Consider the following 12594-nt stretch of genomic DNA (forward strand, 5'->3'; position numbering starts at 1 on the left):
TCTCTGACACTGGTGTTCCTGAATGGTGAAGTGGGTCCACATAGAAGGTGTTCTTGAGACCACAGATTCCTTTCTGTAGAGAGAACAGTACATCTTTTTGGCAGGTTCATTTTCACTGAATCCTTATTTGTGGGTTTTTTTTTTTAGTTACCATTTCTCACTCTGCTAGAGAATTAAAAAAAAGCTTTAATAAGAAAAATGTGTTTAGCTTTCTTTGGCTTTGATAATTTGAGGTTTGACCTGTAAATCTGTTTACAAGGGAAAAGAAACTACATACTACCTCAGAGAACTCATGTCTTCTGAAGTAAAGAATCCCTTGGGAACACTAATTGCCCCCAAGGAGAAAGCCCCATGTTTTTTCTACTAGATGAAATCTCTTTTATCCCTTTCTCTTTGCTTAGAGGTGAGTTTCTTTCACCTCTCCCTCTCATCTTTGCACTTACTTACATTTTCATATTCAGTTCCCTAAAGATGACTTCCTGTGTTTAGGCTAAAATGGTATTTCTGTTCTGAATTCTCTTTTTTTTTCCCCTCAGATTTGACCCATCTGCTGCTTTGGATTTCCTATGGGCTTGTATTCATGTTCCTCGCATCTGGCAGGGAAGGGATCAGCGGACTCCTCAGGTACTGAATGATGCCTTTCAAGACGAGCAAATGAGAAATGTAACTGAGTGTTTTCATGTTTGGAATCTAGTATCTTAGTCCTCATCCTTCAGTAAATTGGATTTCTGCCCTTTGGGATAGAGACTTTGCTGACTGCCCTCTGGGCTGTGTTACAGAAACGACGAGAAGAATTTGTGCTTCAAGTCCAGACTCCAGAACTGATAAGTTTGGTCGAACTGATCTTAGCCGAGTCAGAAACCAGAAGCCAGAGCACCGAAGATGCCACATGTAACCTTATCCAGTCCCGCCTGCCTCTGTTGCTTAGCTGTTGTCATGGAGATGTGGAGTGTATCAAAAAAGTAACAGAGTACCTGACAAGCAGCATCCAGCAGTGGGGAGAGAGGTGAGGACCCCTAAATATTCTTTGGATGTCTTTGTGCTTTTGAATATCAGTAGTTTAGATAGCAGACGTCATTTGCAAAGGCTGTTGGGTTTTTGTAGTTTGACCCTGACTGCTTATTTTAAACTATGACCACTGATCAGAAGATGCATCTTCTTAGCCCCAGAGTTTTAGTCTGAATGTGATTCACACTCAAGCTTCAGGGACTGATGTCTCTAGTCATGACCAGGCTATTGTATCTTTGCATTTGGTTGTAGCTTAGGGTTGGGCTTGATGTATTTCATGAAAAAACACCTTGGATTGGGCTGTTGAACATTGGTGGGCACTAGCCTTGCCTTGATTTAACACCTAGTTGTCTTCCACACACCTACCAATATTGCATTGAGCTTTTCAGACATCCTTAAGGATCTTAAGGCTTCTAGATATCACCTTTCGATGAATGATATAACCTGAAAGGATACTTTCTCTTTCAGCTTATTAGGAAAACGCTGCCAAGACCTTCTCCTCCAGCTCTATCTGCAGCTACCAGAGCTCCTGGTGCCCATGCCTGAGACGCTGCTGAACAGTGAAGGAGCAACCAGTAGCAGCACCTGCAAGGTGAGTAGGTCTGAGGCATAGCCATTCCTTTTCCTGTAGCTGAGGAAAGGTAGGTGTATTGTACATGTAGTAAGAGATTCTGGTATCCAGATAACTTCATTTTCACTTGAATTTGGTGCTATTAAGTTATCTGGGTAATTTAAGTAAAAATGACTTTTTTTTTTCAGCTCTTCCAGAGTTGGAAACCTCTATTTCAAAGTGGAGAATATATTTGCCTAGATTAGGGGAAAAAATAGATTAACATATTAGGGGCCTTGATGTGGGTCCTTATGGTCCTATTCTCACCTCTATCTCCTGAAGACAGAATTTGGACCTTGATTATTGCTCTCTTGTAATAAATTTCCTCACTAGCATGGTAACTGAATTTACTGTTGAAGCATACTTTTCTCTACAGTCTTCAGGTTATTGGGTTGATGAGGATGGATGTCCATGCAAATTAGTTTTTTTCTGAGTGCTATTTGAATCTGCTGTCCTTAATTCTGCTTAGTCCAACAAAGAAATTGACTTCTGTATAGTCTTAATTAGAGGGAACTTGATCTGCTGGAAACTGGAAAGCTAGTCTGCCCACTAAATGCCAACAAAAAGGAAAATTCAGTGGCACCAAGGGAACTTTTTCTCTAAGAAAAGGAACTGCAGGGGGCATCTAGATGGCTTAATGATATGAGAGCCAGGCCTGGAGCTGGGAGGTCCTAAGTTCAAATGTGGCCTCGGACATTTCCTAGCCTTTTGACCCTGGGCAAGTCACTTAACCCCCATTGCCTAGTTCATACCACTATTCTGCCCTGGAACCGATGCCCAGTATTTATTCTAGATAGAAAGTGAGGTTTAAAAAAAAAAAGAAAAGGAACTCTGTGTCTATTGAGGAAAGAGGGTAAGCTTCATTATAAAGTCTGTAAACCTCATACTGTTTTGTACTCTCTGCCCTCTAGCCTCTTGGTCATTGTTTGAGATAGGTTATTAATCAGTGATGACTTGCTTCTGTAATGCTATACTCCTCGTAGTTTCAAATCTTTCATTTTCCTTTCAGCTTGATGCTCTGGTTCATCGATTCATCCTCCTCCTCGCAGACACCAGTGATTCCAGATCCTCTGAGGGCCGAGTGGCAGATGCCAATATGGCTTGTAGGAAGTTGGCTGTGGCACACCCTATCCTGCTGCTGAGGTCCTATAGTCATTTTCTTCTTTGCTGCTTGGGGTATGGGTTAGAGAAGTTCTGCATTTATCTCTAAGAAGGAGGGTGGTTACTTTTCCCTCTCCTCATTGTAGAGTTTAATCTGTGGTCTCAAGGAGCTAGGAGGATCTGTCTGGTTTCTAGCCTGAGTCAGGGACAGGATGTAGTGACCCAGTAGGAGTGAGGCTGAACATGACGTCTTTTACCCCCATGTTTATAGGCACCTTGCCATGATTGCTGCCCTACTTCATGGGCGAACCCATCTCAACTTCCAGGAGTTTCGTCAACAGAATCACCTGACGTTTTTCATTCATGTTCTGGGGATCATAGAACTGCTACAGCCACAGGTGTTCCAAGACGAACACCAGAGGGCGCTTTGGGACTGTCTTCTCTCCTTCATCCGGCTGCTCCTGGTAGGTGATTTGTTCTTTTCTTTCTCATTTCCTAAAGGCCCCTGTCTGAGGTGGGGGCTTGGTACAAATAATGTATACAAATACATGCCGTTTGTGTTCTCTTTTAAGGAAGACTTTGTGTATGCAGGAATATATAGCTAGGCAGCTGTGTCTGCAGAATTTTAGGCTACCAAAGTATTGTTTCTGTTTAATGTGGGCTATGTGCTGTGGCCAGTCACATGGGTTCTTTTCTTCAGAATTATAGGAAATCCTCCCGTCACCTCGCTGCCTTCATCAGCAAGTTCGTCCAACTTATTCACAAGTATATCACATGCAATGCACCAGCTGCAGTCTCCTTCCTGCAGAAGCATTCTGATTCACTCCAGTAAGTATCCCCTCCACCAGCTTTTTCTTTTTCTGGACCTACTCTTGAGGGTCTGAATATTTACATTCCAGACAAATAGAAGCTCACTGTGGAAAGCTGAGAGCTAGCTTCCCAAACTAGCAGATACACTAGTTTCAGTGAGGATGGATTGGCAAGGAAAGGAGGACTCTTCAAATCAGTAACTAGCAAGTCTGAGACTGAAGAGTAGTTAAAGAAAAGATGTTAACCATAGGGTCTAGCCCACATAGAGGACAAGGAACTCTTAGCCAAGATTTTCAGGCCTCGATTGTAGAGCATGAGCAGCAGATGTTTCTTTGCCCACTATGGCCATTCTAGAGATAGTCCAGCTCTCTTTATGTGTTATTGATATTCTTACTTAACCTGTTTTTCTTCTCTGTACATTGGTTTGCCTACATGACATCCTAGTACAATCTGTTGTTCTTCCTTTTCTAATCCTTACAATTGCAACTTTTTTTTACCTAGTCTTCTGCCTGTTGACAGTATCTTATTGAGCTGAGAACTGGTGTTTGCTTTTTTCTACAGCGACTTGTCTTCAGACAATGGTGACCTGGTGATGCTGAAGTCTCTCTTAGCGGGGCTGAGTCTTCCCAGCAAGAATAGTGTTTCTGATCATGGCTCAGATGAAGAGAGGGATGGTGAGTTTAGGGATTTCTCCTTTCTAAGGCTTATCACAGGGAACAATTCTATGAGGTGAACTAAGTATCAGCTTCTATGAGGAAGGTTTTAGAATGTATTGAAAAAAGAGACATCCAGGACACAACTTATTGCTAAGACATGGGATGTGAGAAACCATCAGTTTGTTTGGACATTTTATTCCTACTTTATGGCTTCATTTCCCAAAATTTAGCCAGTTGTGAACCAAATTTCCTGCTTGGGATAAATATGGTACCTGTACAATGGGAAATAACCACTGTTCCAAAAGGAGATTCTACTTTGTGTTTGAAAACTTTGCTCTAAGCACAGGAGAATGGGTTCAGAAAAGGGATCATAGAATGGCAGGATGAAAATCCTATCTAAGGAGTTGCTGCTCAGCAAAACACATCTCTCTTATGGGCCAACACATGCCTTTTTCTTTAAACTTATCTATTCTCTCTCTCTTTTTTTTTTAAACCCTTACCTTCCATCTTGGAATCAATACTGTGTATTGGCTCCAAGGCAGAAGAGTGGTAAGGGCTAGGCAATGGGAGTCAAGTGACTTGCCCAGGGTCACACAGCTGGGAAGTGGCTGAGGCCAGATTTGAACCTAGGACCTCCCATCTCTAGGCCTGGCTCTCAATCCACTGAGCTACCCAGCTGCCCCCTATTTTCTCTTTTTTTTAAATTACATGTAGAAATAATTTTTAACAGTTTTCTGACATGTTGCAATCTAGATTCTTCTCCTCCTTTCCCTCTCCCCCATCCCTGACAGTAAATAATCTGATTTAGGTGGTATGAGAGGTGTCATGTAATACATATTTCTATATCCCTCATGCTGTGAAAGAAGAAGCATGTCACATATAAGAAAAAACTCAATAAAAGAAATAAAGTGAAAAATGGTATGTTTTATTCCACATTCAGGATGCCACATTTTCTTCTATATGTGCCAGTATATTCTAGGATGAATTCCAGGTAGGGATGCTGTGATTTACTTTCAGGCACTTTCTTTTGCTCTTGATGTCACCATCCTGACCCTTAAACATTGGCTTCTGTATATGTCACTTGTTTCAGAAAATTCTGCCCTCTCTTCTGAAGGCAGTTTCAGAAGAGTACAGGAATATATTGAACAGAGGAATAAGTGACTATTTTGAAAGAAATAACATTCAGTTATATTTCTAACTTCTGGTATGTTTAAAAAACAACTTTTATGTTATACTTGTTACATTATGATTATTGACTGGTGTTAAGTGACCAGATCAGACCAACCTTTTTTTTTTTTAAGTCCTAATTTTCTATTTTAGTAATAACTCTCATATGGCGTAGGCAATTGTGGTTGTAACTTGCCCAGAGTCATCCAACTACGAAGTATCTGTGGCCAGATTGGAACTCAGATCCTCACATCTCTCTAGGCCTGGCTCTCTTATCCAGTGTCATATGCCCCAATCACCAGCTATTTTAACTATACCATATACTGAACCTGGAGTCAGGAAGACCTGGATTCAGATTCTGCTTCTGCTACTTATTTGGGTGTATAACCACAGGCATGTTAACTTTTCTGAATATTATTTTCCCCATGTATAAGATGGGGAGTAATAATTCCCATAGTAAAAAATGAATAATATGGAAATATGTTTTGCATGGCAGTACATGTATAACCCAGATGAAATTGCTTACCAGCTCCGGGAATAGGGAGGGAAGGGAGAAAGGAAAACAGTTTGGATCATAAACTTTGGAAAACTTATATAGAGATTTGTTATTACATGTAATAGATAAAAATAAAATATCTTCATAAAAATAACAAATAAACAGGCAAGTAAAGGAAAAAATAATTTCTGTAGTACCTACTTCACAGGATTGTAATGATTTTCTAAGGAGATAGTGTATAAAGTGCTTTGCCAGGTATATATAAGTGTCAGTAATTTTGGTTGTTTTTCTTCTAGATGACAGTACTGCTGGCTCCCTGCCTCTAGTCAGTGTCTCTCTCTTCACTCCTCTGACAGCAGCTGAAATGACTCCCTATATGAAGAGATTATCCAGGGGCCAAACTGTAGAAGGTAATCGAAGAAGAAGAGCCTAGTTAAAACCTAGACTGGGCAGTATTCTGTCTGTATTTCTAGAACAGTGTGCATTGTAGAAAAGCTCTAAGGCCTTCCTTCATGGGCATGGGCAGCAGCCACAGAAGTGAGAAAAGATATGTGAAATGCCAGCTGAGGAAGGAGATTTTGAATTTGGTATAAGGCCCATAGTAGAAAGAAGCATAAGCAGGTAGAGAGAGAGAGGATATGAGCAAGATGAAGTGACAGTTGCCTTTTGCCTTTAGTCTGAGATGTATGCTCAGAAAAGCTGGGGAAAGCAGCAATTAGAATCAAAATCAAACATTTTTTAAGTACTCACTTTGTGAAATGCACTATGCCTGCCAATGATATCATACAGAGGCAAAAAAAACCCCCCAAAAAACCAAACAACAAAATCCTGCCTAACCCCTGTCCTCAGGAAGCTTCTATCCTATTAGATTAGGTTGTAATTTCAAAACCAGAAGTGTTTGTAAGGGCTTATTGTGCAAGTGAAGAAGTAATTTTATCTCCCGCAATCATAGGCACAATAAAAGATACTGACATTTCCAATAACAGACAAGGTTTTGGTGTAAAATGCTAGGGGTTAGGTTTTAATGGGCCAAACTCTAATACCAAAATGTAGAGCTATCCATCTTCAGGGAATTTTGCAATTGGGTTAGACAAGGAATGAATTTAAATGTTCAAAGAGCTCAACACAGAAACTTAAACAAAAATGACCTGAAAGTCTTCCCCTATTTTTTATACTCCCAATTTCCCACATTCCTTTGGTCTTAAATAAAATGGAGAGACATGAATTTTAGGAAAGATTATTGAGCACTGAGATAGAAGTAGGGGATGTATGGTGTATCTTTTGGATGTGGCTTTTCTCCTCACCTTTATTTATTACTAATTACATGTTATAACAAATTTCCATACAAGTTTTCCTAAGTTATAGGATTGAATTTATCTTCCTCCCCCTCTTCTAGTGCTGGCAGGCAATTTAATCTAGGTTATACATGTATAATCATGTAAAACATTTCCATATATTCATTTTTGTAAGTGAGTAATCTTATTAAAACCAAAACACCAAAACATAAACCCAAATAAACAAGGGAAGAATTGTATGCTTTCATCTGTATTCTGATTCCCAACAGTTCTTTCTCTGGCAGTGGGGAGTATTCTTTGTCTGAAGTCCTTCAGAATTGCCCTGGATCATTGTACTACTGAGGATAGTTAAGTCTATCACAGTTATCATTCCACAATATTACTGTTACTGTATACAATGTTTTCCTGGTTCTACTTATTTCATTCTGCATTGGATGTAGCTTTTTGAAGAAACATTATACAACACAGAGCTCTAGGTTCCTCCATTGGTATCTGTGTGTTCACTTTTTTTTTTTAAACCCTTACTTTCTTAGAAACAACCCTAAGACAGGTCAGTATGGGCTATGCAAATGAGATTAAGTGACTTGCCCAAGGTCACATAGCTAGGACATGTTTGAGGCCAGATTAGAAACCAGGTTCTACCAATTCCAAGCCTGGTGCTCTAGTCACTGTGCCATGTAGCTACCCCCTCTGTTAATTCAATTAAGAGTGTTGATTATCCATTACATGTGAGTGGGGTTTTTCTGTGTCTTTTTCTGTTTCTATCACACCTTCAGCTTACTTTCTTCTCTATTTAGATATCTTGGAAGTTCTGAGTGACATAGATGAGATGTCCCGGCGGAGGCCAGAAATCTTGTCCTTCTTTTCTGTAAGTGCCATGGAAAGGAATTCTCATGTCTAGTCTAGCTAGCCCATTCCTTTTGCTTCTTAATCCCTTCCAACCAAAGCCCAGGGTTCTCATTGCCTCAGAGAGGACTCACTTCCCTTTAGTCATCAAGAGGAGCCCTCATTCCTTCTTAAATGCTAGGAAGTAAGACTGGGAGCCTTTGGAGTCTTAGCTAAGACAGACCAGGCTGCCCTTCACCTGTGAATCTCAGGCACAAGCACTGGTTCCTATACTGGCCCATTCCCCCAAATGAATCAAGATTCTCCTTTCCTCACCTATTGCCTGCTGAGCATAGGGGTCTACCTCCCAATACAGAAATAGGAACCCAGGGAATGACTCTCTTCCTTTATTCCTTCTTAGACCAACCTGCAGAGGCTGATGACTGCTTCTGAGGAATCCTGTAGGAACCTGGCCTTCAACCTCGCCCTGCGCTCAATACAAAACAATCCTAGGTGAGAATGAGGGACAATTATAGTTCACTAGCATTTCACTCTGCACCTACTATTATCTCATCTTTTATTGATGAAATTGCTGACAAATTACTTCCTTTGCTGAAGGATTGGAGTTAGGCCAATGTAAAAACACTTGTAATAGATCATAGTTATTAACAGCCCAACCAGAAGCTAAGCCAAAGATGAACCCAGGAAGATTGCACAGCTCGTGAAGTCATCCCATCTGGGTATCACAATTTTAAAATAAACTTTACATCTTGACCTCTAAAAAAGTGAAATTAGCAGAGTTTTGTCAGTGGGGTACTGTGACACGAGATTGTGAGGGTCTAAAGAAGAGAAATTGGAAGTTTATCAGAAGCTCTAAAGTGTATTCTGAAGTAAGTTTAGATCATAGAATTTTATTTTTTTTTATTTTTTTATTTTTTTCCCATTTGAATTAGTTTATTTAGTCAATTTAGAACATTATTCCTTGGTTACAATAGTCACATTATTTCCCTCCTTCCCCTCCACCTTCCTGAAGCCAATGCACAATTTCATTGGGTATTACTTGTGTCCTTGATCAGAACCTATTTCCATGTTGTTGATGTTTAAACTAGGATGTTCATTTAGAGTTTATATCCCCAATCATATCCCTTTGATCCATGTATTCAAGCAGTTGTTTTTCTTCAGTGTTTTTACTCCCACAGTTTTTCCTCTGAATGTGGATAGTGGTTTTTCTCGTAGATTCCTCCAAGTTGTTCGGGATCACTGCATTGCCATTAATGGAGAAGTCCATTACATTCGATTATTGTACCACAGTGTATCAGTCTCTGTATACAATGTTCTCCTGGTTCTGCTCCTCTCACTCTGCATCAATTCCTGGAGGTTGTTCCAGTTCCCATGGAATTTCTCCACTTTATTATTCCTTTGAGCACAATAGTATTCCATCAACAACATATACCACAATTTGTTCAGCCATTCCCCAATTGAAGGGCATCCCCTCATTTTCCAATTTTTGGCCACCACAAAGAGCGCAGCTATGAATATTCTTGAACAAGTCTTTTTACTTATTGTCTCTTTGGGGTACAAACCCAGTAGTGCTATGGCTGGATCAAAGGGCGACAGTCTTTTAGCACCCTTTGGGCATAGTTCCAAATTGCCTTCCAGAATGGTTGGATCAATTCACAACTCCACCAACAGTGCATTAATGTCCCAACTTTGCCACATCCCCTCCAGCATTCATTGCTTTCCTTTGCTGTCATGTTAGCCAATTTGCTAGGTGTGAGGTGGTACCTCAGAGTTGTTTTGATTTGCATTTCTCTGATTATAAGAGATTTAGAACACTTTTTTCATGTACTTATTAATAGTTTCGGTTTCTTTAACTGAAAATTGCCTATTCATGTCCCTTGCCCATTTATCAGTTGGAGAATGGCTTGATTTTTTGTACAATTGGTTTAGCTCTTTGTAAATTTGAGTAATTAGACCTTTGTCAGAGGTTTTTGTAATGAAGCTTGTTTCCTAATTTGTTGCTTCCCTTCTAATTTTGGATGCATTAGTTTTGTTTGTACAAAAACTTTTTAATTTGATGTAATCAAAATTATTGATTTTACATTTTGTGATTTTTTCCAACTCTTGCTTGTCTTGAAATCTTTCCTTTCCCAAAGATCTGACAAGTATACTATAACCTGTTCACCTAATTTGCTTATAGTTTCCTTCTTTATATTCAGGTCATTCACCCATTCTGAGTTTATCTTGGTTTGGGTGTGAGATGTTGATCCAAACCTAATCTCTCCCATACTGTCTTCCAATTTTCCCAGCAGTTTTTTTTTTTATCAAATAGTGGGTTTTGGTCCCCAAAACTGAGATCTTTGGGCTTATTATAGACTGTCTTGCTGAGGTCATTTACCCCAAGTCTATTCCACTGATCCTCCTTTCTGTCTCTTAGCCAGTACCAAATTGTTTTGATGACCACTGCTTTATAGTATAGTTTGAGTAGATCATAGAATTTTAGAGACCATACGACCCATTCTTTACATATGGAATGAAATTGAGGCCTAGGAAAGTTCTCCTGCTTCCATTTACCTAAAAAACTTGTGTTTTGTTTCCATTAATGTGTGTGGAAGTTCATCATAGATTCACAAGAAAAAAAAATATGATTAGAATCCAAACCTGCCAGGAATTATTCCCTCTTTTTTTGTAAATGGTAAAGGCTCTATTCTCTGCTCCTCACTAAATGGGTCATTGAGGACTTCCCGGTTAGGATAAACTTGAGGCAGGATCAGTCACCATAGGTGCTGATGGGAGCCTGCTTATGTGTTATAGCATTGCTGCTGATTTTCTGCCCACGTTCATGTACTGCCTTGGAAGTCGGGACTTTGAGGTAATGCAGACAGCACTGAAGAACTTGCCTGAATATACCCTTCTGTGCCAAGGTGAGCTGTTTCCTTTCCAGGGTTCATCCAGCTGATCCAATGATCCAATGATCTTCATTGGGTCCCCCTTTATTTTTTTGGCCCCTGAAGGCTCCCATTGTGGCCTGTAAGCCTAAAGTGGGTGGGAGTGGACATCATTCTGCAAATCAGAGGAGAGGATTGTGGACCAAAACTGTGAACCCTGGATCCTGTGTTGTAGATGGTCCTAGGGAGTCCCTTGTTCTTTCTTTAAGGAAAGGTTTAAGGTCTGGAGGAGCTGAATTTTTGTTTTGGGAAATAATACTCTGACAAACTGATCAGCATTGCTCTCCTCTGGTTTTGCACTGTTTGAGCACCTTCTGTGTTCCCTGGAGAGTGGTGCTGCAGAGCCCAAGGCCTGTGCTTGTATTTCATTCCAGGATGAATCTTTGGAGGTGCCCCAAAGAGGCAGGTGGGGCAGCCTCAGAACCAAAGCAGGCTAACCGACTTTTATTTCTTTGCTTCCTTTTTCAGAGCATGCAGCTGTATTGCTGCATCGGGCCTTTTTGGTTGGGATGTATGGACAGATTGACACCAGTCCCCAGATTTCTGAGGCCTTGAAGATTCTGCATATGGAAGCTGTAATGTGATTGGTCAGGAATGAGACCTTTTGTTGGTTTAAAGACATTCAACTATGGCCCAAGGAGTCAGACCCCAAGAGTTTCAGAGTCTATTTGTGACCTCCTCCTGGGGGAGAAACACACATAGTGCCATGTAAATGTGGGAAAAGGAAAGGGAAGGAGACCCATTCCAAGCACTTCCCACTGGGGACCCTCAAGGCTTTTAAGCAGTGAAGAGTGGCCATCTGTGGTTCTTTCCCCTGTTTCTATGGGTTGGGTAACCCGGGCATCAATTTTTTTGCCAATTGCTCAGTTTGGAGAGAGCACTGTTTGCCATCCCATCAGACTGGAATGCTGCTGGGACACCAGATGTCACAGCCACAAGGAGAAGCCAGTCTCCGAGTCAACACCAAAAGGGACATAGGGTTGGGTGGGTTGTTTTTATTTACAACTTTCTAAATTAAATCTAATGCCTAATGTACTCCTGCCTAGACTTCCTCTTTGACTTCTCCCTTTGTGAGGGAACCACTTTCTCTCAAACTATTGAGAGTGAACTTGAGGAATAGTGTGGCATAGTAGCAATAGATTGGGGAATGAGCTGGAGTCACAGTGACCTTGCTAGGAATCTCACTTCGGGTGCTATCTGTGAGCCTCAGCTTCCTCATCTGTAGAATGGGGGTGTTAGTTTCTCTGACTTACCTCAAGGGTTGTTAGGCTCAAATAAGCTAGTATATGGAAAGCACTTTGCCATTTTAAGGAACTCTGAAATGCCAAGTATTGTTTGAATTTATTAAGTTTCTTACAGACAAAGAAAGGAAAGAGCTTGAGGACTTTAGTCAGGAAGGAGTCCTGAAGGCTGTGTCCAGCATTGCCATTTGCCGAGTTATGACACAAAGCACCAAACCTCTCTGGACTTTTCTCTCACTCAAAAAATGGGAACAGTGATGATCTTGGGGAGTTGCTGGGACCAAAAAACATCCTTCTGAAGTGATGCTGAACTTCCCCTAAGTTAGCTAGGCAGGCTGGGTCTTAGGGGATAGGCATAAAGTCCAGAAGGCATCTAGGTGGATAGAGTGCTGGGTCTGGGGTCAGAAAGACCAGAATTCAAGTCTAGTCTCAGACAC

General features: G+C 40.7%; 1 protein-coding gene across 3 annotated transcripts in view; it reads left to right on the forward strand.

The window, feature by feature from the left end:
• Window positions 1-11951, forward strand: part of INTS1 (integrator complex subunit 1) — a 60141-nt gene extending 48190 nt beyond the window's left edge. For all 3 annotated transcript variants that reach the window (XM_016423911.2, XM_007498319.2, XM_016423913.2), the window contains exons 37-48: window positions 537-624; window positions 780-1006; window positions 1477-1600; window positions 2628-2761; window positions 2991-3183; window positions 3420-3547; window positions 4091-4203; window positions 6145-6258; window positions 7941-8011; window positions 8390-8481; window positions 10783-10892; window positions 11385-11951. In XM_016423911.2, coding sequence (XP_016279397.2) covers window positions 537-624; window positions 780-1006; window positions 1477-1600; window positions 2628-2761; window positions 2991-3183; window positions 3420-3547; window positions 4091-4203; window positions 6145-6258; window positions 7941-8011; window positions 8390-8481; window positions 10783-10892; window positions 11385-11500 — 1510 coding nt within the window. In that variant the 3' untranslated portion in view covers window positions 11501-11951. The remainder of the gene's footprint in view (window positions 1-536; window positions 625-779; window positions 1007-1476; window positions 1601-2627; window positions 2762-2990; window positions 3184-3419; window positions 3548-4090; window positions 4204-6144; window positions 6259-7940; window positions 8012-8389; window positions 8482-10782; window positions 10893-11384) is intronic.
• The last annotated feature ends 643 nt before the right edge of the window (window positions 11952-12594 follow it).

The sequence above is a fragment of the Monodelphis domestica genome, chromosome 7 (genome assembly GCF_027887165.1).
Source record: "Monodelphis domestica isolate mMonDom1 chromosome 7, mMonDom1.pri, whole genome shotgun sequence".
Lineage (NCBI taxonomy): Eukaryota > Metazoa > Chordata > Mammalia > Didelphimorphia > Didelphidae > Monodelphis > Monodelphis domestica.